The sequence below is a fragment of the Rhincodon typus genome, chromosome 18 (assembly GCF_021869965.1).
Source record: "Rhincodon typus isolate 14 chromosome 18, sRhiTyp1.1, whole genome shotgun sequence".
In the NCBI taxonomy this organism is placed as follows: domain Eukaryota; kingdom Metazoa; phylum Chordata; class Chondrichthyes; order Orectolobiformes; family Rhincodontidae; genus Rhincodon; species Rhincodon typus.
In genome coordinates this window covers 1740010-1764343 of record NC_063349.1, presented here as the reverse complement: position 1 = coordinate 1764343, position 24334 = coordinate 1740010, and the positions used below count along the sequence as shown (strand labels likewise).

Below are 24334 nucleotides of genomic sequence, written 5' to 3'. Positions count from 1 at the left end.
CACGAAATCCTATCAAAAATTTGGGGTGTTTGTTTTTATTACTTTGCTATTTATAGTCTATTTTTTAATGTTTAAAGGGCTAGGAATTGAAATAATTTTAGGCCATAACACTTAAAGCACCTTAAGTGCCCATATTTAGTGCTTATAGTCTCCAAATAAATTCATGAGGAAGTTCTTCTCTCAAAGTGGGAATTTTTGGAATTCTTCACCACGGAGAATTGTTGATGCTGGGACATTAAATATATTCAAGGTTGAGATAGGTTTTGAATCAGTAATGGAATCAAGGATCATGGGTAAAATGAAGGAAAGTGGATTATCATATCAGCTACTATCTCATTCAATGGCAAAGCAGACATGATGGGCTGATTGGCCTACTACTGCTCCTACATCTTATGGTTCACACATGATATAAGGTGTGTGATTTATCTATATTCCAATATCATTTATCTTTGACTTGGAAACAGCAAGGACTGCAGATGCTGGAATCTAGAGTCAATAAATGTGGAGCTGGAAAAGCTGGTCAGACAGCATCTAATGAGCAGGAAAGTCAACAGTTTCGGCTGAGATCCTTCGTCAGGGTTTCGGCCTGAAACGTTGACTTTCCTGCTTCTCGGATGCTGTCTGACCGGCTGTGCTTTTCTAGCTCCACATTTATTGACTCATTTATCTTTGAGTTTGGATGTTTGTATTTTGAGTTGGTGACATGTGGGTTTTCTGTGCATTTGGATAGGCACATGCATAGGAGAGGTTTGGAGGGACATGGGCCAAGTGAAGGGAGGTGGGACTAGTTTAGTTTGCAATTATGGTCAGTGCAGACTGATTGCACCGAAGGTTCTATTTCTGTGATATATAACTCTGTGACTCTAGCTCTGTCTTAAATGGGTGACCCTTGTTTTTAAATTATGACCCCTAATTCTAGATTCTCTCACAAGCGAAAACATCCTTTCAACATCCATCCAGTCAAATCCGCTCAGGATTTTGTGTGTTAACTGGTAAGTATTAAATGGAAGTATAACGTGTATGTATTAACTTCTACGTATTTCTGGGCCATGGTGATTTAGTTTGAAAGAGTTTGAGAGATAGCCTCCAATGTTTACATTGGGAGAGTTGACAAGCAAACAAATCACGCAGTATTCTCTGTTAGACTTTCTTTTGGAAGATTATGCACTTGTTATTTTTGATAAACACCCATAGCTTAAAAAAACCTCTGGTTTTAGTTTCAGTCTGAGGAGTCGTGCACGGCTGTTAGTTAAAGATGAATGCATAAAACTATTGCTCCTGAGAAAGGGAGAAGATAGTTAGATTTGTCAAAAAGTAGGTTACCACTCTTGCCTTTCCACCTGTCAACTGAAATGGAAACTTCCAAAATGGGAACAGTAACTCTGCATCCAGGTCCTCCTGCCATTTTTAAAGATTTCCAGAGTCAACACAACCTTTCACAAAACCAGCTCAAAGACTCTTCAGGTGAAGTAGGCCTGAGGACAAGAAATCAATGGATCAGAAATGAAGAAATGAAAGACCTCTAATTGGAAAGAATTCTCTTCCTCGAAAGGTTATGGTGACTGAAAGAGTCTATTGAAATTTTCTAGACTGATAGACTTTAATGGGAAGTGACATGGAGTTAATATGGATAAATAGAATTTGAGAGACAGATCAGCTATTGTCCCCCTGGGGGGTGCAGTTTCAAAATAACGACTCCCCTCCTCGAGACAGTAGCTTCAGGTTAGAGTTCCACCCCAGGATTTGATGTGTGATGATACTGCAGCCAGCTAGATTAGTACTTACCCTCAAATCCTTCCTAAACACACTGAAAGTCAGATAAGATTGGGAGACACGGCTCATCAGCGATTTGATGGAAAGGTTCTTGGAGTTTCTACTATCACTATCCACAACTTCAAACCACACCACACATAACAAAATATGTTGCCATAACAATGTGGGCTTGGTGTAACACGCCAACATCATTCAAAATGGATATGCGGAGGAATTTATTTTCTCAGCCTGTCACTTGTCTTTAGAATTCTTTTCACAGAGTATTGGAGACTGGGCTACTGATAATATTTAAGGCAGAGCAAGAGAGATTTTTGATCTACAAGAGAATCACATAGAATATGTGGGCAGATCGTGAAATGAGGCCACAAACAACAATGATCTTATAGGTTAGTGGAGTGAACTCAGAGGTCAAGTTGCCAATTCCTACTGCTTTCTTATAATATTCTGTTCTTATGAATAGTGAAACGGGGCTAAAATAACTCTTCTTATTCATTTGAGAAATAGATTTTACCTAATCTTGGACTTTTGGGTCCAACCAAATCTCATCCCACTTCCTGATTCAGACAAATGCTGGTGTGTAACTCTGCTCAGATATCGTTCCAAACCAAACACGAGGTTATAACACTGAGCAGAAAACTGAAACCATGGTCAGCTGATAGCTAGAAACAAAAAGACGATAGGAAGAGAGAAACGAAGTGAGAAAAAGAAAAAAGAAACCCAATAGGAATGACGCAAAACAGAAAAACACAAAAAATTGGAAAGAATACAGGAGGAGAAACAAAAGAGAGAAGTATGAAAGAAGAGAAATGTTGACCATGATTTTTCATTTTGAAGTTAAAGGATGGGGGAGATTATTGATTTAAATGGTGTGATATCCATCAATACCCAGGGAGAGCCATCTCATTTAATGACCTGCTACTCAGTTCATTATCTATGCCATTGAGCATGTAATTTGGCAAATTGAATGTGTCAAAACCAACCTGGACTGTCTAGATTTTAAGGCGCTGGTATCACATTTATAGGCCAACTGGAGAGTTGCTGCAAATCAGAGAATTCCCAGAAACCTGTGACCGTCACTGTCCTGAACTCCAGAAATGCCCATCAAGAATGTGCAGCCATCTCTTGGGAATACAGATGGAGTCACCAAGAGAAGGTCCATTACGATCCTGGGGCATGGCACCAAGAGGCCATGCCACCAGACTATCCAGTCTGGGTGCAATGACAGCATATTTCAGTACCATGAAAAGGACTGAAAAATTATCTTCTCCTTCATTCTGCAAGGCCAAACAGCTCTGTCCTCTCACAACACAGTGACATTACTCAGTCTAACTCTGCCCACTGCACAGATATCTCACAAATGGCCATTACTGCAAACCTCCATATCATATGTATGTTGTGCACTTGAAGAGTCATAACCTCCCCATGCCCTCTTTTAGTACATTCCATGCATATAACCGATAAATCATATTGAAGAAAAAAACATCAGTCACCACAGAGTAACAAATATCATCATAGTAAAATGCCTTTTTCCTATATATGCATTAACTAGATCTTGATGTACAGGTGACAATTCAAAGCCTGTAGATGATACAGAGTTTGGGAGTATGAAAGGAGGGTTGTATGAAACTCGAAAAGGACTTTGACAAGTTGGTGGAGTGGGCAGACAGGTGGCAGGATGAAGTTCAGCACAGAGAACAGTAGTAGTTTTTGGTGCCAAGAATATGGAGAGATAGTTTAAAACAAAGAGCATTATTGGAAGACTGTGTTTGCTGACTCCAGCACGTATACACCAGTTTTAAACATACATGAGCATACAAATGGATTCAGGGAGCAGGGGCGAGGTGGGAGATTGGGACCCGAGAAGAGGGGAACAGAAGGATACAAACATAGATACAAACAGAACACAGAGACAGACACATACACAACATAGATACAAACAGAACACACACACATACACACACAGGCACACTCAAACACACATAGATATAAACAGAACACCCTTGCACATGTATGGAGATACACACACAGACACATGAACAGAAGTACATACACGGGTACAAACAGAACACACATAGATACAAACAGAGCACACAAACATATAGACACATACCCAACTCCCGGGCACTCGTTGTCACCTTCCTCCCCACCCCCATCTGATTCCCATTTGAATGTTACACCTGTTCCGTGTACATGCGTGCAGTGTAGACTTCAAGAATGAAGCAACGATGTAACGAGTCTCGAACCATGCACATGCGAGTTTCCGAGTGAGCGTGTGCATGCAGTTTATCTGCAGTTCCAGTGTCAGCAAACATTGCCCTATTGTATACAGTGTACAGAAGCAGAGAGACCTAGTTGTAAACGTAGTAATTAATTAAAGGTGGCAGGACAAGTAGAGAGCTATTAGTCTTTGTTCACAGAAACATAGAGTACAACAGCAGAGAAGTTATGTGGTGCTCCTCTGATGCTGCCTGACCTGCTGTGTTCCTCCAGCTCTACACTGTATTTACAGTACCTAGGATACTAGTTAGACCATAGCTGGAATATTGTGGACAGCCATCAATGTCACACCAGCATGAGAATGTGAATGCAGTGAAGATATTGCAGAAGAGGTTTATGAGACAGGTTCCGGGGATGAGAAAATTCAGTTCTGAGGATAGAGTGGAGAAATTGAGACTTGGAAAGGAGAAGGCAGAGATGAGATCTGATAGAAGTTTGCAAAATCATGAGGAGTCTGGACAAATGAATGGTGAAATAACTGTTCCTGCTGTCAGGAGGATTGAGGACCAGGGTCGCTAAACTGTGTTTTGCAAAAGAAGCTAACTGTGAGCTGTGAAGAAAACACAGAAGTAGTTCAGATTTGGAATGCACTGCCTGGAAATGTAGTGAAGGCAGACTCAATTGAGGCATATAGGAGGATATTAGGAGGATATTATTATTAAATTGGAAAATCAGAATAAAGGGAAAAGGCTGGAGATTGGCATCACTGAGATGAAGACCTGGCTCAATGTTTTGAGTAGGAGAGATTGCCTCTAGGTGATGGGGTGCTGGAACTAGCATTGCAGACTGGGCCAGTACTCCTGACACAGCCTGCAACTAAATTGTGCTAGGGCCAATGTTCTGGTCAGCCCCATTATGAGGGTTGTAGAGAGGGTTTTACACTAAATAATGAAGGACAAGGATCAAATGTGGAAAAATGTGGTTACTCAAAAAGTGGAGACAATGTAGGAGATGAAAACAGTCATCTGGGAAGTAAGGGTCAGAGAATGGCAGGAAGAGATAGAGGTAAAAAACAAAGACTGCATTAACAATTAAGACAAAAAGAAAATGGAAGGCTCTGTATTTGAATGTGTGTAAAATTCAGAACAATGTGAACACATTGTGCACATTGAAATAAATAAATTGGATCATTTAAATAAATAAATTGGACATTTTAAGAAGAATAGGAAGCTCTCATTCACACTCTTCATGCTGTGGGTTTTCTGGTAGATTGCGACTCAATCGACACTCCATTGGAAGTGAGGATGTTGAAAGTACCCATGGGGTTGGGGTTGAATGTATTAAGAGATATTTGGGCATCATCAGAAATCATGTATGATGACTGCACATCGCAAGGTTGGCATATAGGGCACAGTCATCCTTGACCTTTCTTAGTGCAATCAGCATGTATAAACCTGTACAGGTGTATACAACTGTTCAGGTAGCGGGGAATTGGGCTTTTTTAAATCCACTGCCCCAGTGATCATTGGTCTTGAAATCTCACGCCAGCAATCTCCAGCTGGTCAACATCAGGCCTTGCTAGAACATCACATGTCACATGTAGCAGAGGTCCCACTTGATGTAACTCTGGGAGCTGTCCTCATCGCTGAGGGAGAAAAGGGGAGGCCACTTAGGTCAATCACCAATTTCAGTAACGGAGATGTTTATCTCCAACCAAGAAAACCCAGAGGTGTCCCTAAACCTGCTGCTGCTGTGGCCAGTGGACTGAGTGAAGGAGACATTTCTGACCTCATTTTACAGATAGAAATTGGAGGGGCCCCAGATGAGACAGCTTGATTCTGCTTTCAACAAGTAGGTGACAACTTACAGTAAAGATGATGATGAAGTCGGATATTGTTTTCTGGTGAGCTAAAGGATTGTGAGTGAAGTAATGATTCCTTACTGCAGGATCCCAGCCCATCACTGGGGAGGAAGTCCAGGGCTACCTTTGGAACGAGATGTCATTCAGATCTCAACAAGTCAGTCCATCTCCCCCACAATTGCCATGAGGAAGAAAGATAGAAAACTGAACATCTACGTCAATTATCAGGCATTCAATGCAAAGCCTCATAAGGATGCTCACCTTGGATTGAGGAAGCATTACCCATTCTCAAAGGTGTAAACTATTTCTGCACTCTTGATTTAGCTCATGGTTATAATAAGCTTCTCATCGCTGAACACAATATTGAAGAGACAGCCATTCCCAACAGGCACTGGGAACTTTACAATACACAAGAATGCCATTTCAGTCTGTAATGCCCCTGCCACTTTCATGCGTGGATTGGATAAAGCTTCTGGTGACTTTAATTTCCACTCCCTCCTTGTGTATCTAGGCGATGTACTTACTTTCAGCTTGACCTTCATGGAAATCTTTGTAAGACTGGACATTATCTTAGCCTACTTCTTGAAGCTTAAGTTGAATGTCAAACCAGAGAAGTGCCAATATTTTTAAGAGTAAGGTTCAATCCTTGGGCATGCTGTTACCAAGGAAGACATTCTTGGTGATGATGAGAAAATCTGAGAGATAGAGGAGTGGCCCTGGCCTAAGCAACAGAGTGACCAGTGTGGGTTCCTTGGTCCAGCTGGTTACTATTGGAGGTTTATACAAGGCTGTGCCCGGTTGACTGACCCATTCCATGATTTGCTGAGAATGAATAAGAAAAAGCTGTAGGAACCTGTTGGAAAGGATATATGAGGAGTGATAATTCATGGAGCATTAGAGGGAGTTAGAGCCCAGTATGTGAAGACTGTTTTACAGCCTCAAACAGAAGCTCATATCATCACCCAGACTTGATTGCTCGAATTTCCAACTCCCTTATGTACTATAAACCACCACCAGTTTCCTTGGCCAAGGAGTGGCGCTGTCACAGGTTCAAGCAGGAGAGAATGGTTATACCTCAAGTCAATCGGAGTCTCAAAGCGAGTGAGAGGAACATGGAGAATTACTCCAGTATGAAACTCAATCTGATCACTTTGAGGTGGCCTATTTCCCCAGAAGTTTAGAGACTTTCTGATTGGTGCAGAGTTTGAAGTGTTCACTGACAACAATCCATTGAGCTACTTTTGAATATCCGCCAAGACAGTAACCCAATGGGCAACTGAACTCACACAGTTTCAATACCAGATCTGGTACAGGCCAGGCAAAAAGAATATAAATACTGATGCTCTCATTCTGAAGACAATCCACAGGAGGGAACCCACCCAGACCCAACTGGAGAGGGCTGTGGTTGGCACCATGTCCATGCCCCAAGTTAAAGACTGCATTCTGACTCAACTCCCTGTGACATTCATACTAAGATTCAGTGGTGTGTCAGCATTGCATTCTGAATGAGATTCACACCAGATCTAAACCTCACCAGTGAGAGACTGGGTGAAGATAGACAGAGAGTGAGAGAGCGAGAGTGTGAGAGAGAGAGAGAGACTGGGGGAGTGGGGTGAGAGAAGAAGAAAGACTGGGGGGAACAGGGAGATCTAGGATAAAGAGAATGCCTGTGGCAAGCAGGTTGGGTGGAGGGTAATGAGATAGAAGGGCAAGAGAGAAAGACTGGGCTGAGAAAGTAAGACTGGGGCAAGAGAGAAAGTCTGGGATGAGAGACATAGGATCTTGTGAAAGGAGACACAGAGGGAGAAAAATTTGGAAAGAGGGAAGAACTGTGAAGAGTGACAGAGAGAATCAAGGGGTGGGGGGAAGAGAAGAAGAAAAAAAAGACTGGGGGAATGGTGGGGAAGGAGTGTCTGTGAGGAGAGAGAGAAAGAGAGCCAAAATTAGTGCTTCCACCTCTGAAGACACTCGTGTCACAAACACAGCCAGTGCTACATGGAGATGCACAACAAAACAAAGTGAGGTTGCTCAAGTTTGTCATGCATGGCAACTCAGAAATGGCCAACATTCAGCAACTAAACTGAACTTCAAAATCTTCCCCCCGGACGATGGAAATTCACTTTCTCTCTATTGCTAGTTAGCAACAATAAGAACAGAAAAACCCGCTGTCTGATTTGAAATGACTCTTGCAATCTGTTTCTTGAAGAGTCATTGCACTTTAATGGATTATCTGTTAATCACTTGCAATTCTAGATGTGACCAAGTAAGAAAAGAAAAGATTCATTCAGACTTGTTTTTATTTTCAATTACTTTTCTCTGTTGTACTTTGACTTGTACTTTGTTTGGAACTTTGGCTCCAATGTGGTTTTATCCCTTTTCATCCTGGAATCCGGCATTACTCCTACTCTTGCTCCTAGACACCTCTGACAACAAACTTTGGAGCTCAGTATTCATCGTTGAATGGGTATTCTGGGTGATCCTTCCACCTGCAGGGACGGAACAAAGATTGACGGTTAGGGGAAGCCAACACATGAAAGTCTTGATTTGCTGAGTTGGTCAGTCTCAGCTGAGTGGCAATAAAGACGGTCCAATTGATCTCGGTGCCAGTGGTGTGGATAAACGGATCAACTTACCACTGATGATTATACAATGACTGCCATTGGGCAGTGATGTTGGAGGATGAGATTAGCCTCTTTATGACCAATAAGGCAGCAAATGGAACATATCTTTCGATGAGTCATCAGGATTGGTTAGGATTTTATATTGAGTGTGTGGAGGCTGTGTTCGATGTGGAATATCATGTTTCTGATAGGGAACAATAAACTTACATCAAAAGTTCCACATATCGTTCATTCCTGTTGAGAGCGCTAATCATTTTCATTTCTTCACTTGTCAAAGAAAAGTCAAAAATCTAAGAAAGAAAGAAAAACAAAGGTTGAACCCTGAAGATCAAATTTAAGGGAAGAAAAGGAAAAGAGCAGCTAATCAGACACGCAAAGGAAATCATAATGAATTAGGGACAGGAACTCAAAAAAGGTTAGCATAAGCAAAGCAACAATAATGAAGAAAATGATGACGCTGAAGAGTGACAACCCTCTACCTCACTCCAGATACAGATCGTTTTCATTCCAGGGTCTAGGCCACAGGTCCCCTAACTTTAATCTTCCAAAGTTCACTCAGTACATGAGCCATTCCTGTAGAAATGAAAGCATATCATCCAGCTATTTAAGAACAGTGAGAGAGGAAATGTGAGGGTATAGACCAGTTAGCCCAACATGTGTTGTTGTGAAATGACTGGAATTAATGAAGGTTTGAGTCTCCTTGATTTTTTCAGCCTATCAGGAAGAGCTAGCATGCATTTGTAAAGGGTAGATCATGCCTCATGAAGCTGATCATTTTGAAGATGTGACTAAAGTAGTGGATAGTGAAATACCTATGGATCTTATTATGAAGGACTTCCAGGAGATCTTTGATAAAGTTCGGTGTATGTTCCAATTAAGTGAAAGGGTGGAACCACCAAATTCTGTGAGCTCTAGATATTGAGGGATATTCAGGATTGGATTCAGAGAAAAAGGCTTATTGCAAAAACCAAGGGTTGAAAACAGCAGAAGTCCTAGGGGAGTATAGAATATGCGAGAGGGAACTTAAAAGGGAGATTAGAAAGCTTAAAGTGGATTTGAAAGGATACTGGCAGGGAAAATAAAGGAAAATCCTGAGTTGCTTTACAGGTACTGTAAGGGTGAAGGGATAACCAGGGAAAAAGTAGACCCCATTAAGAGCCACAATGGTAATTTGTGGAGCCACAGGATGTTGGTCGGATTCTAAATTAATACTGTATGTCATTGTTCACTCGGGAGAAAGGTGGCATGGGTGTAGAAACTAGGGAGAAGGTCTGTGATACAATTAAATAAATTAGCATAGATAGAGGAGGTTTGGCAAGCTTAAAAATAGTTAATTCTTCAGGGCCAGATGAAATGTATCCTAGGTTATTAAGTGAGGCAGGGAGGAAATAGCAGGGATGGTTGCAAAAGTTTTTAATTTCTCTCAGGCTGCAGAAGAGGTGCCAGGGGACTGGAGGACAGCCAGTCTGGTACTGTTATTCAAGAAGGGTGCAAGGGATAACCAGGAAACTACAGGCTGGTCATCAGTGTACGGAATCTGTTGGAAGCAATTCTGAGGGACAGGATCATTTGTAGAGGCAGGGATTAATAAAGAACAATCAGCATCGTTTTGATAAAGTGAGGTCATGCAAGATCAATTTGATTGAATTTCTTCTAAAGGGGACCAGGCGTGTAGAAGAGGGCATTGCTTTTGATGTAGTCTACTTGGACTTCAGCAAGGCATTTGATAACGTCCCACAAGGGGGACTAATAGCAAAGGAAGATCCCATGGGATCCAAGCAAATTTGGCAAATTGGATCCACAATTGGGCTTTTAGTCACTTGGAGATAGCAAGAACTGAAGATGCTGGAGTCAGAATCAATACAGTGTGGAGGAAGACAGCAAGTCAGGCAGCATCAGAGGAGCAGAAAAGTCAATGTTTCGGGTGGGAACCCTTCATCAGGACCTCTGATGCTGCCTTACTGCTGTGTTCCTCCAGCTCCACACAATATTGACTCCACAATTAGGCTGACTGTCAGGAAGCAAAGGGTGATGGTTGAAAATCTGTATTCAGTGGGATCTCACAGGGGTCAATGTTGGGGCCCTTGCTATTTGTGGATCATATAAATGATTTAGAATTGAATGTAGGAGGGTTGACTGGTAAGTTTGCAGATGATACAAAGATTGGTAGTTTGGTAAACTGTGAGGAACTTAGCCTAAGGTTACAAGAGGATATAGATGGGCTGGTCAGATGGACTGATCAGTGGCAAATAGAATTCAATCTGAATAAATGTGAGGTGACGCACCTGGGCAGGCAATCAAGACAGGGGAATACATGATGAACAGTAGGACCCTGGGAAGCACCGAGGATCAGAGGGATCTTGGTGTCCACGTCCACTGGTCCCTAAGGTACCAGGACAGGTGGATAAAATGGTTAAGAAGGCAGATGGAATACTTGCTTGTATTAGCTGAGGCTTAGAGTTTAAGAGCAGGGAGGCTATGGTGGAACTATATAAAACATTGGTTAGGCTACAGCTGTAGTATTGTTTGCAGTTCTAGAATCCACATTATAGGAGCATTGTAATAGCACTGGGGAGGTGCAGAGGAGATTTACCAGGATGTCTGGAAAGTTTCTGTTATGAAGAGAGATTGGACAAAGTGGTGTTGATTTCCTTAGAGCAGGGGAGATTGAGAGGGGATATTATTGAGCTGCATAACATTATGAGCAGCATATATAGGGTATTCAGGAAGAAATTTTTGCCCTTGATGGAAGGATCAATAACCAGAGGACATAGATTTAAGGTAAGGGGCAGATGGTTTGTAGGGGATTTGAGGAAAAACTTTTTCATACAGAGGACGATGGGAATCTGGAACTCACTGCCTATAAGGGTGGTCAAGGCAGAAACCCTCATAACATTGAAGGAGTATTTAGATGTGCACTTGCGATGACAACACTCAGGGCCAAGTGCTGGAAAATGGGGTTGGAATAGTTGAATAGTGGTTGTTTTTGCCTAGTGTAGGATGTGAAGGGTCAAATGGCTTTTTTTGGGTACTATAGATCTTTTTGATTCTGTGACTTTACAAGTGACTGTTAAAGACATTTATAACCTATGAAATTACTGTAAAGGAAAATTGTATTGACCTGGTTTGGAAATTGGCTAAGGAGTGGGAGGTAGAGAATAGGAAAACAGGCTGATAATCCAGTGGGCACAGGGTGTTCAGCGGTGTCTTTCAAGGATCTGTTGTAGAACCTTAATTTTTTTGATGGAATAAATAAAAATCATATATCCAAATGAGTTGATGACACAAAAATAAGTGGTATTGTGTGTGGTGTAGATGAAAATATAGAATGACAGAGATGCTGATAGACTAAGTAATTGGATAAACTCTTGTAAATGGATTCAGTACAGGCTGATGTGAGACCATTCATCTTTGATATGATAAGGATATAACAGAAGACTTCCAAAATGGAAATATTGGAGGTCCAAGGAGATTGCTGTGGGGGGTGTGGGAGGCGACTTGGGTGGTGGGGTTCAGTTGCATTGATAATTAAAACCCCATGATCAGGGGCAGAAAATGCTGAATTTGATGGGTGCTGTCCTGTGTACTGTCACATTAATGGATCCTAACCCCAAATCACTTACAGGTATATTGGACTTGAAATTAGAACATATTGTTTTTGAAAAGACATACAGCCAAAGATGATTGTTCATGTAACTTCAGTGACTGTTTGGATAGGACGCCTGGAACATCACATCTGAAATGACCAAGGGAACATCAAGCTACAGTTTCTTTAAGGGAGTAAGGTAAGGCAGGACAAATTGGACTGTGATCTCCTGTGGCTACTGAGACAACTAAGACTAACTACTCTCATCAAAAATCAGCTGTGGATTGTGCTCTGACTGCAGAAATGTTTGTGTTTGCTCTTTTCATTCTTGCACTGCCCAGCTGTTCCTAATGTGGAGTAAAATTTCCTCTATGCATTGTAGTCTGAACTCTTTATTTACATAGGGATATTAAAAACAGCTCTCTATCGATGCCGTATCCTTCTGAGATCTATGGGCTATCAATATTCTGTCATGATTAGGTATCAGGGGCTGAATGGCTGACTCCAGCCCTTCTGTTCTTAAAATGAAAGGCTGAAACTATAGAAGATTCTTTATGGAGAAGATTCCAAAACCATGAAAATAGGATTGTGACTAATTAATCACAATTCAGGAAAAACCTCTTGTCAGAAAATGATTATAAATGTGCAACTTGTGACAGTAAGAAACAGTTGATGTGAATATTACAGAATGCCTTTCATCGATGAGCAAGAAAGGGACTAAAGCTACTTTGAAAGGCTCAGATGAAGAGAGATGACAGGAGGGTCACGTGGAACAGAGACATCAGCATAGATCAGTGAGACCTCAGTCAGCACTGCAGCTAGATCACAATGTTAAATACAAATGGAACAAAGCCGCAGCTCAGAGTAAAACAACTAACCAGATTCATACCTCAAAGTTTTGGTTGATATGCTCTGGGTTAAAACTTTTTGGAATGATGACAATGTTTCGCTGAAGCTGGAAACGCAGGGCTACCTGGGCGCTGGTTTTCTTGTATTTTGCTGCCACAGAGTTTAACACAGGGTCATCCAGCAGAGAGGGAATCTTGACGTTCACCCTGCAGACAAAGACAAGCTTTACATTTCTGCTTAAAGATTCCTCCTAAATTGTATCCCCTTCATAATGTTTCACTTTGTTGGATACAATTCCGCAGCTAGTGATACCTTTCCCGGAGTGAGGATGGGTATGGTTATGGAGCCATTTAACGGTTGAGGTCTCACAGCCAAATCCTCACTGGCTGTCAGCCCACACTCACGCTACCCAGAAGGGATCTGAAGTTAACAATCAGTCCGACGAGAAATAGCCAGTGCAGAATCTTGGATCATTTCACTGAGGCCCATGCGGGATTGCTGTGATTAGTGAATACTGATCGATCGAGTCAGTCAATTACAGATATTAAACATTTTAAAAGTGCCCTGTTGCAGAAATGCAGTAGCCAAAATGACCACAGTAAAATCCCACAAACACCAAGGCAATAAGCTGACTGGTAATCTGTTCTGGGGCAGATAAGTATTGAGCAACAATCTTATGGTACAGTTTACTTTTGCCCTATTCATTTATGGGATGTGGGTGTTGCTGGTTGTCCAGTATTTCTTGCCCATCCCTAGTTGCCCTTGAGAAGGTGGTAGTGACCTGCCTTCTTGAACTGCTGCCATCCTCCTGCTGTGGGTTGACCCCGATGCTATTAGGGAGGGAATTCCAGGATTTTGACCCAGCGACAGTGAAGGAACAGCGATATATTTCTGCAATCAGGATGGTGAGTGGCTTGGATGGGTGCTTTGAGGTGGTGGTGTTCCCATAGATCTGATGCTCTTGTCCTTCTAGATAGGAGTGGTTGTGGGTTTGGGAGGTGCTGTCTGAGGATCTTTGGTGAATTTCTGCAGTGCATCTTGTAAATAGTATACACTGCTGCTACTGATAGTCAGTGGTGGAGGGAGTGGATGCTTTAGGATGTAGTGCCAATCAAGCAGGCTGCTTTGTCCTGGATGGTGTCAAGCTTGAGTGTTGTTGGGGCTGCATTCATCCAGGCAAGTGGGGAGTATTCCATCACACTTCTGACTTGTGCCTTGTAGATGGTGGACAGGCTTTGAGGAGTCAGGACATGAGTTACTTGTCGCAGCATTCCTAGCTTCTGGCCTGCTGTTGTAGCCACTGTGTTTATATGGTGGGTCCAGTCGAGTTTCTGGTCACTGATAACACCCAGGATTTTGATAGTAGGGGCTTCAGTAACGGTAACACAATTGAATGGCAAGGGCCAGTGGTTAGATTGTCTCTTATTGGTGATAGCCATAACCTGGCATTTGTGTGGCATGAATATCACTTGCCACTTGTCAGTCCAAGCCTGGATATTGTCCAGATCTTTTTGCATTCGAACATGGACTGCATCAGTATCTGAGGAATTACGAATGGTGCCAAACATTGTGCAATCGTCGGCAAACATCCCCACTTCTGACCTTACGATAGAGGGAAGGTTATTGATGAAGCAGCTGAAGATGTTTGGGCCTAGGACACTACCCTGAGGAACTCCTGAAGAGATGTCCTGGAGCTGAGATGATTTACCTCTAACAACTACGACCATCTTCCTAAGTAGAGTTACTAACATTAGCTCTGAGCCAGAAACTTTAGGCTCAAGTCCCCCTTCAGGAATTGCTGAACACAGCATGTGTCCCTAACAAGCTGATCATCAATTTTTTTTTTATTTTTTTTTTTAATTTAACCTGTTTTTCTAATCAGCCTGTTCAGAGATATTATTACACACCTTAGAGCAGGTGGAGCTTGAATCCAGGTCTCCTGGTTCTAGGGTAGGAACACTACCACTGTGCCACTAGGAGGGTTCTCAAGTTGATCATCAATTTGTAAACCTTCACTTGGCTGCAGCAAGTTGCCAGACCGAGGTAGTTATTGCATGATCAGCTCCCTTGCTTAAAAAAAAATGAGTTTTTTTTTCCCCTCCATTTTGATTTAGTTCCTTCCCACTTTCCCTACAACCCCCTCATCTTTGATGGTTTGCATTGTCCATAATGGGCTTTGCTAGCAAATATTCATTTGGCTATGTGGATATTTTTATTGGTGGCAATTAATAGTTAAAAAATGCAAAAAGAGTCAGTGTGATTTTGGTGGCAGGAAGTTGCTCAGTTGTGTATAATAGCACTTCTGGGTAAAACAAAAGAAAACAAAATAATACTTAGTTCCCGGTTTTACCAAAACCCCCAAACAAGCTAGATATTGAGAAATCTCGACATGGAGGTGAGAGGAGTTACTTGGTGAATACTTATGAAGAGCCTCTCTGATCCTGTTCAAGGTCACTGGGGGAGTACAGAGCTGCTTTGCAAACCACACCAGCAACTAGCATCAAAAGATTGCTTTAAGGGCACCTTGTGTACAGGGATTGGACTAGGCTGCACCTCAGGACTGCTTGTTTGTTCTGTTCATGCTTACTCATTTACAGCTTACCTGCCTGCTCACAGCATCCATTTCTTGTCCTTTCTTCCCTACCAATAGCCAGGCAGCCTGCCCTCCTGTCTTCAGTCAAAGGGGTTGGACATCTTTTTGTACAGCAGTCCGCTGCATCAATCACATACCCACTCCATGTGCCAGCAGCTTACACCATAAACACTGAGTTTGCAGCAAGCGGGCAGGTTTCTCTCAAAGTCTGACAGCAGTAGTCCCCACCAAAGCCCATGGAGGCACCCATCTGTCAGGGGGTTCCCTGGCACAGAGAGTCAAGGAAAGTCTCCAAAACCTGTGCAGGGGATTGATCATGGTCAGGTGCCCAGTTGGAGTGTTGTCCATTAGAGAGACTGTGACACTGCACGCCAGGGAGTAGATACAGTCAATCTGGGTCTAGAGTTAACAGTCAGGGAGATGTACAGCAATCACGTAAGGGTCTGGGCACCTGTCCTCTAGGATTGTCTAGTTCAGCCACTCAAAGGGTGGGCCACTGTCAGTCCATCAGGACCAACCAGAGAAACTTGGGAAAAGGAAATTGGGATGAAACAAGTGAGCGTGGGGAGCACTGCTCCAGAAAAGGAGACTTGAGAACATATTCATTGGGCTTGGGGACTGCAGTCCAGATTATTGCTGAGCAGGTGCTGCCTCATAGCACTGACCCCTATCATCACGTTACTGATAGGGTGGTAATTGTCTGGATTGCTTTTTGTGCACAGGACATACCTGGGCAATTTTACACATTGTCAGTTTGATGCCAATGTTGTAACTTTACTGGAAGAGCCTGGCTAGGGGAGCAGCAAATTCTGGAGCACAGCTTGTCAGTACTATTGCCGGAATGTTGTTAAGGCCCATAGCCTTTGCAGTATCCACTGTCTCCAACATAGAGTGAATCAAATTGACTGAAGATTGGTATCTGTCATGCTGGGCTAAGATGAATGATCCATTTGGCATTTCTGATTGAAGATTGTCGTGAATACTTCAGCCTAGTATTTTGCACTGATATGCTGGGCTCTTCCATCGTTGAGAATAGGGATATTTGTGGAGCCTCCTCCTCTAGTCAGTTATTTAATTGTTGATCATTTATGACTGGATGTGGCAGGACTGCAGAGTTTAGATCTGACCCATTGCTGTGGGATCAGTTAGCTGTTCAGCATGCAAGTAGTCTTTTCAGAAATGTCAACCTGGTGAAGCTGCCATTTTTTGTTATACCTGGTGCTGCTCCTGCACTCCATTGAGCCAGGGTTGATTCCCTGGCTTGATAGTAGTAGTTGAGTGGGGAATATGCCAGGCTATGAAGGTGCAGATTGTGCAGAGGTATAATTCTGCTCCTGTTGATGGCCCACAGCACCTCATGGATGCCCAGTCTTGTGTTGCTATTTGGAGTCTGTCCAATTTAGCACTGTGATAATGCCTCACAACAGAATGGAGGGTTTCTCAATGGGAAGGCAGGACTTTGGTGGTCACTCTTACCAATATTGTCATGGACAGATGCATCTGCTGCCAGCAGTGGGTAAGGATGAGGTCAAGTATGTTTTTTCCCCCTCTTGTTGGTTTCCTTACCACCTGCTGCAGACTTGGTTTCATAGAATACCTGTTGGTCCTTCAGTCCAACAAGTCCACACCGACCCATCCCCTTATAACTCACCAAATCTACACATCCCCGAACACTATGGACAATTTAGCATGGCCAAACCACCTAACCTGCACATCTTTGGACTGTGGGAGGAAACCCACGCAGACACGGTGAGAATGTACAAATTCCACACAGCCCGAGGGTGGAATCGAACCTGGGTCCCTGCCGCTTAGAGGCAGCAATGCTAACCACTGAGCCACCATGCTGCCCTGCCACCCTACTGGTCTAGCAGCAGTGTCCTTTTCAATCTGACCAGGACATGAGGGTAAACTTCTTTACATAGAGAGTGGTTTGTGTATGGAATAAACTTCCAGAGGAAGTGGTGAGTGCAGGTACAGTTACAACATTTAAAAGACATTTGGGTAAGTACATGAATAGGAAAGGTTTGGAGGAGTATGGGGTGAGCGCAGGCAGATTAGACTAGTTTAGTTTGGGATTATGATTGGTATGGACTTGTTGGATTGAAGAGTCTGTTTCCATGCTGTATGACTCTGAATCTATGCTGCTGTTGTGCCACTCGTTAGTGGACTTTGAAATCTCCCGACCAGGGTATACTTTGTACCATTGCCACCGTCAGTGCTGAATCATCAACCAAGGGAGGATGATACGTGATAATCAGCAGAAGGTTTCCTTACCCATGTTTAACCTGAGGCCATGAGACTTCATGGGGTCCAGAATTAGTGTTGAGGACTCACAGGGCAACTCCCTCCCAACTATGCTGCTGTGCCACCACCTCTGCTGGGTCTGTCCCGACAACAGGACAGGACAGAGTCATACAGCACGGAAACAGACCCTTTAGTCAAACTCATCCGCGCTAACCAGACATCCCAATCTGACCCTGACCCAGACCCATTTGTCAGCATTTGGCCCATAGCCCTCTAAACCCTTACTATTCAAATACACATCCAGCTGCCTTTTAAATGTTATGATTGTAGCCACCTCCACCATTTCCTCTGGCAGCTTGTTCCATACACACACCACCCTCTGTGTGAAAAAGTTACTCGTCAGGTACTTTTTAAATCTTTGTTCTTTCACCTTAAACCAATGTCCTTTACTTTTGGACTCTGCAAACCTGGGGAAAAGACCTTGGCTATTCACCCTATCTATCCATGCTCATGATTTTATAAACCTCTATAAAAGGTCACCCCTCAGCCTCTGATGCTCCAGAGAAAAAAGCCCCAGTCTATTCAGCTTCTCTCTATTGCTGAAACATTCCAGCACTAGCAACATCCTTGTACATTTTTTCTGCACCCTTTGAAGCTTAAAAACATCTTTCCTATAGAAGGCACCTAGAACTGAACACAGTATTCGAAAACTGGCCTAACCAAAGTCCTGTGCAGTCGCAATATGACATTTCAATCCTATACTTAATGCACTGACCAGGGAAGGCAAGTGTACCAATTGCCTTCTTCACCACTCTGACATGATTCCTGTTCAACACACTCCACCTAGTCTCTTGTGCCCACTGAGGGTCTCACTTGGTGTTCTGCCTGCATGGTGATAGACAAATCTGCCACTGCTAAACTACCAGTGGGTTGAAGTCCTTAATTGGTAACATAAAAGGCAAAATTAGCCTTTGGGCTGGAGCCATCACTGGTTAAAATGCCAAGTGTATGGCAGGGAAATGGAAACACCACCTCTTGTCCTCTCACCCTCCCTCATCACCCCTAATCCCCTCTCCCATCCCTCTCCACTGTCCTGCCCTCACACAAGGAGAATCGTTAACTCTGGAACCGTGCCCCATTTGCCAAGATGGTGGCACTGGCATTGTAGGGAGTATTGGGACTCCTGAACCCTATGCTCCAAGTAGTCTGCATTCTTCTCTGTCCCCCTCCTTTTCTGTCTTCATCTTTCTCTTTTCTTTCATATTCTGATGTTATGGCTATCTGGATGGGTATCAGACTGTTGTCAGCAGCAGTGATGGCGTTGCCTGGCTCAGGTACCCCTGGCTTCAATAGATCTGGAGCCTGGACTTGGGAACTCAGTGGGTGATTGGCTGTTGAGTTTGATTCAGAATGGAGGAGGCAAGGCCCAGACTGATATGAAGGCAAGGTCCCAAAGCAGGCAAGGCCCAGAACAGTCTGGGAGAGAGGCCAGATGCAGACTTGAGGCGAGGCCTGGAGCGGTATGGAGGGGAGGTCCCAGTGCAGACAGGAGGCAAGGCCCGGTGCAGTCTGGTGGCGAGGCCTGGTGCAGACTGAAGGCTCGGCTCAGCGTGGTCTGGCATGGTAGGGGCCTAACCCAGTCTGGAGGAGGGGCCTGGTACAGACTGAAAGCTCAGCTCAGCATGGTCTGGGGGCAAGGCCTAACCCAGTCTGGAGGCGAGGCCTGGTGCGACTGGAAGCTCAGCTCAGCATGGTGTGGGGGTGAGGCCTGGTGCGGTCTGGAGGCTTGACTTGGCATGGTCCAGGCCGAGGCCTGACCCGGTCTGGAGACGAGACCTGGCGCAGTCTGGAGGGGAGGCTCAGCATGGTGTGCTTGAAGGACTGCAAGGCTGAACCTTTAATTTTTTATTTTATTCCTAAGAAACTGTACCTAGGTATCTTTGTGCCTCAGATGGCGCCAACTTTGTAAACTTTTCACTGCACTCATGTGAGTAAATGTGACAATAAAGCTAATGCTAATTCTGGAAAAGAGTCAGCATCTTAGAGAGTCAGTGAGGTAAAGGTAAGAAGATTGCTTACCAGAGCGAATCCCGACAGGTTCCTAGAGGGCTGTAGCCCACGATGACAATGCCATGGGAGTCACAAAACTCCTTGAACTTGGGCTGGGTAAAATATGGGTGACATTCGATCTGAGCAGAAGGAAAATAAAAAAAAGTGTGAAAGTTGCTGTCATTTTGACCAGCGTACAGCAAAGGATGATCATAGATTGATAAAGAGGGGGAAAATAAAACATCAGAGTCAACGAGTCATTGAGTCATAGTGATCTACAGCACAGTAAAAGCACATTGTGTAACACCAGTCAAAAACAACCACCTAACTAGCCCAATCCTATTTTCCAGGACTTGGCCCAGAACCTTGTATGCTTCATGCAAGTGTACATCTAAATACTTCTTAAATGAGGGAAGAACAAGAAAAAAGATTGTCAGAGCATCCATCAGTATGCAAAACGTGGAAGACAGGAATGAATATCAATGTGGGCTTGTCAAAGAAAGAGCAGAAATATTAAACACATGTATTGGCCCTGAATAGATTTCTCAGAATTGAGATAAGTGCCAGTGAACCATAAATAAGCAAACATGATATGACTACAGAAGGCAGCAAACAGGGAATTACCATCCAGTTTTAGTCTGGCATTAATCACTGAGAAAACCCATAAATAAAGGAGCAGCAACAGGGCACTTAGAAAATCAGAGTACGATCAGGCAGGGGCCTACTTTACAAATGAATGATTCTTTTTGAGGGATGTAACTGCTAGCGGAACCAGTGCATTTTGATTTTCAAAAGGCATGTGGCAAAGTGCTATGTGAAAGGTTGAGGGAAATATTTAAGGATAGAATGAGGATTTGTTAAAGAGCAGAAAACAAGATTATTTGCCAATTGGTTGCTTGTTTCTGATCAGTGTGATATGGTCAGTACAGGAATTTATCTACTTTTTAAACCAATATTATGGAGAGAATACATCCACATTTTGCTGAGAAGTTAAGATGGGTAAATACATGGGTTAAGTGAAAGAAAGATGGTAGATGGAATGTAATCCTGGCAAGTGTGTGTATGAATTTTGCTCAGAATAGAAATGCAAAATGTTTTAAATGATAAACCTCTAAATATTGTATTTAGATAGATTTGGCGACCTCCTGCAAGTTAACACATACAGAAAGTAATCAAAAAGACAAATAATAGAGTCTAAAATCAAAGCCCGAGTTCTGAAGAAGGGTAACTGGACCCGAAATGTTAACTTTGTTTTCTCTCCACAGATGCTGCCAGAACTGCTGAGTTTCTCCAGCAATTTCCGTTTTTGTTTCAGATTTCCAGCATCCACAGTTCTTAGTTTTATTTTAATTGAGGTCTTGCAGCAATTGTTCAGGTGTTTGGAGGGACAACCCTCAAATATTGTGTACAGTCTTGCTCCATTGCTATGGAAGGATTATGCTTACTTGAGAGATTGTGCAGAAAAGGGTTAGAACGTTGATACCTAGAATGAGAGTATTATCTATTAATAAGAGTTGAAGTCTGATGGGTTTGTACCCTAGAGAAACATGTGAATGATCTGACTGAAGCATAAATAATTTAAGAGGGCACCAAATGACAGATGTTTAGAGACTGTCCCCTGATTAGAGAGTCTGCAACGAGGAGACTCAGTCTTAGAATAAAGAGAGTGGGCTGTTTTGGTTCAAAATAGAGAGAAGTTGGGAATTGTTTAATTCTAAGGCAGTCAAAAGATGTGGGACAAAATATAGAACCGAGGGTCAGCCATGAGTTTACTAGAGATAGAGGAGGCTCGAGGCTGCATATGGCCCAATGCAGGTAGTCATTAATGAGAGACGGGGAGTTTATTTCGAGGATGCAGTTTGCGGGGGGGAAAGCGGGATATGGGATTCAGGGAAATAAAAAGGATATAATGAGCAGAATGGAGATTTGGATCAGCCTTAGCTTCACCTGATGAAGGAGCAGTGCTCCTAAAGGTTTTGATTTCAAATAAACCTGTTGGACTATAATCTAGTGTTGTGTGACTTCTGACATTGTCCACTGCAGTTCAACACTAGCACCTTCACATCAGAGTTACTCAGTAGTAGAAGCTAGAGGAAGAAAGCCATGAAGGTATCTTGGTGAGAAATTTTACAATATATTTGGGTGAGCATTAGGATGTTGAGTGAGATGTCAGAGGTTTGATGAAAGACAGATACACAAAGGAGAAGGTGTTACAGGCTGAGGGCTACAGACCAAGGTGTGATTAGCAATAATATCCACACAATTGTCTGAACAAGGTGAGTGGTAGAACACAATGCCAGGTCAAAGAGAGCCCCTCAGGTTTCACCATATCAGCTGAAATAAATCAGATTGAAACACTAAACCATTATATGTTGGAACAGACAGTACCTGGTTTACTGCTGGCTTGTACTTCAGACTGGGTTTGTTCAGGATCAGCTCCAATTGCCTGCGATTAAAATTGGACACCCCAATTGATTTGACCAAACCAGCATCTTTCAATGCTTCCAGGGCCTAGCAAGTAAAAATCCTGACATAGTAACAAAGCATTACAGATTCCATCAATTAAAAGTGGACTGAAAATACCCAGATGCAGCAGATCCGCTGAGTAGTTCCAGTATTTTTTGTTTTCTGAATAAAAATTGTTTTCACTTTCATTTTTGCATTGGCATCAGCTGCAATATTTTATCTTGGGTCTGAATCTTGTGAAAAGTTTTTTTTAAAAGTTACATACCAAGTCATTCATTGTGTGAAGCTCCATATAGGCTAACCATTTCCATATGATGGAGTTTTCTATCTGCACACTTTGTATTAATAATATGGCTAAACAGGATGGACAAAAAAAAAAAAAGCTTACAGAAGACTACAGTCCAGTATGTAAGACATCTCCTGGATAACTGGGATCACATTTAGAGTTTCCTGTCTGGGTATCACATCCTTGTGTCAAAGGATCTGACATTGGTCTTCGCTGCAAGTGGAATCATATTCATTCAGATCCATTGATAATCTTAAACACCTCTTAGAAGTTATGCCCTCAGTCTCTTCTTTTCTATAGAAAGGCAGCCAAGTCTTTTTTTTAAACTCTTTCCTGATCCACCTTTCATTCATGTATTTCCCAGTAACTAAATTTTTGAACCTTCTTTATGCCTTTTAATCCAAGAAGACCAGAACTATTCAGAAAATTGTGGAAGTGGCCTAACTGAGGCTCTGTAAAAACCTAATATAACTTCTGTGCTTTTTAATTCTATCCCTTTTAAAATGAAACTAAGTGCTTCATTTATTCTTTCCATGGTCACATTTAGGAAGAAGGAGACCTGGCTTAATAGAGCATACATTTTATTTTTGGTTACTGGGGTGGTTCATCACTGTAAGACATCCACATAAGGCTGCAGATGGTCTTTAACAGCCAAGCATAAAATTATTAAACAAAAGAAAAAGAAATCCAAACAATGTGGATATCAACAGTTAGAAAGATCTTAACATAAACAGTAGCATAAAGCTTCAGCCTGTTCCCCAATACTATCCTTTTTCAGATACTCAATTCCAAAGAAAGTTCACTTCTATCTCAAATTTAAACTTTTAAATAACTGACTTCTACCAGTTTCTTTTCCTTTGGATTGTGAAGACTGTTTTAATGATTCTTTTCCAAGTCCACAGACATAAATCTTTCACAACTGTTAACATAAACTTTTTCAGCTCTTATCACTTAAAAGACCCAGTTAGGAAGACCCCTTAATTAAAGCACTTTGGCTATATTGCCTGGCTTCCCTAAACAGACATTTGATATGCCTGCTAAGAGTAATGATTCAGCCTTTAAATGGAGCACCTGATTCTTCTGATCTGAGAACCTGAACCTTCTGATTTGAAGTGAAGACTAAGACTTATTGTACTTTGATCTGTTATAAGCTTAACAGTGTAAACATTTTACCCATTAACTTGATAGGGGCTCTCCTAAGTACTTGTGCCAGAGTTTCAGAAGCTAATAGTACTCTTAGTAATGTTTCTCATTTCCTTTGTGCAGTGATTGGAACAATATCAGCCAGATGGACCTCATTGAGTATGATTTCCCTGATTGGGGCTGTTAACCTGGTCCAATCAGGGAACTCCAGCTGATATCTCTGGAGTGTCAGAGGTTCTGTTCACTCTAGAAACCCCTTTGAGCTAGCTTGGTCAGTGTAATGTACTATGCACATATAAATAAAGGGTGAGTTAGTGATTAGATACAAGTCTTTGTGGAGTTATTTCAGTGGTGACAAGATTGGGATGCTTACATAGCTGTGTTGGTGGAGCAGTGCCCAGCGTTCCAACAATGACAAAAATAACCGCCAGTAGCTCTCCCCCACATTCATGGGAATGGCTGGGTAAACCCTGGACTCAGTTACACATTGACTATGCCGGTACTTTCATAGGCTCAATGTTTTTAGTCATTGTGGACGCTCATTCAAAGTGGTTGGACATGCATAGAGTTCATTTGTCAAACACAGGGACAATGATTGAAAAGTTGCGAGTATCTTTTTCATTACATGCGCTCTCTGAGGTGTTGG

General features: G+C 42.6%; 1 protein-coding gene across 1 annotated transcript; it reads right to left on the bottom strand.

Moving 5' to 3' along the window:
• Window positions 1–8130: 8130 nt before the first annotated feature.
• Window positions 8131–23638, bottom strand: LOC109938694 (aldo-keto reductase family 1 member D1-like). The gene is made up of 7 exons (XM_048607540.1): window positions 23617–23638; window positions 22525–22613; window positions 22182–22304; window positions 19824–19933; window positions 12948–13113; window positions 8680–8762; window positions 8131–8337 (listed from the first exon to the last, which is right to left on the bottom strand). Exons 2-7 carry the CDS (start codon window positions 22549–22551, stop codon window positions 8295–8297), a joined length of 552 nt encoding a protein of 183 aa, XP_048463497.1. The 5' UTR covers window positions 22552–22613; window positions 23617–23638; the 3' UTR covers window positions 8131–8294.
• Window positions 23639–24334: the final 696 nt, after the last annotated feature.

Coding starts and splice junctions, on each gene's coding strand:
- LOC109938694 (XM_048607540.1), bottom strand. CDS start 22,551: ATGGAGCTTCACACAATGAATGACTTG. Junction 13,114..19,823: donor ACCTGTCGGGATTCGCTCTG/GTAAGCAATCTT, acceptor CTTTGTCTGCAG/GGTGAACGTCAAGATTCCCT. Junction 8,763..12,947: donor ATATCAACCAAAACTTTGAG/GTATGAATCTGG, acceptor TTTCTTTCTTAG/ATTTTTGACTTTTCTTTGAC.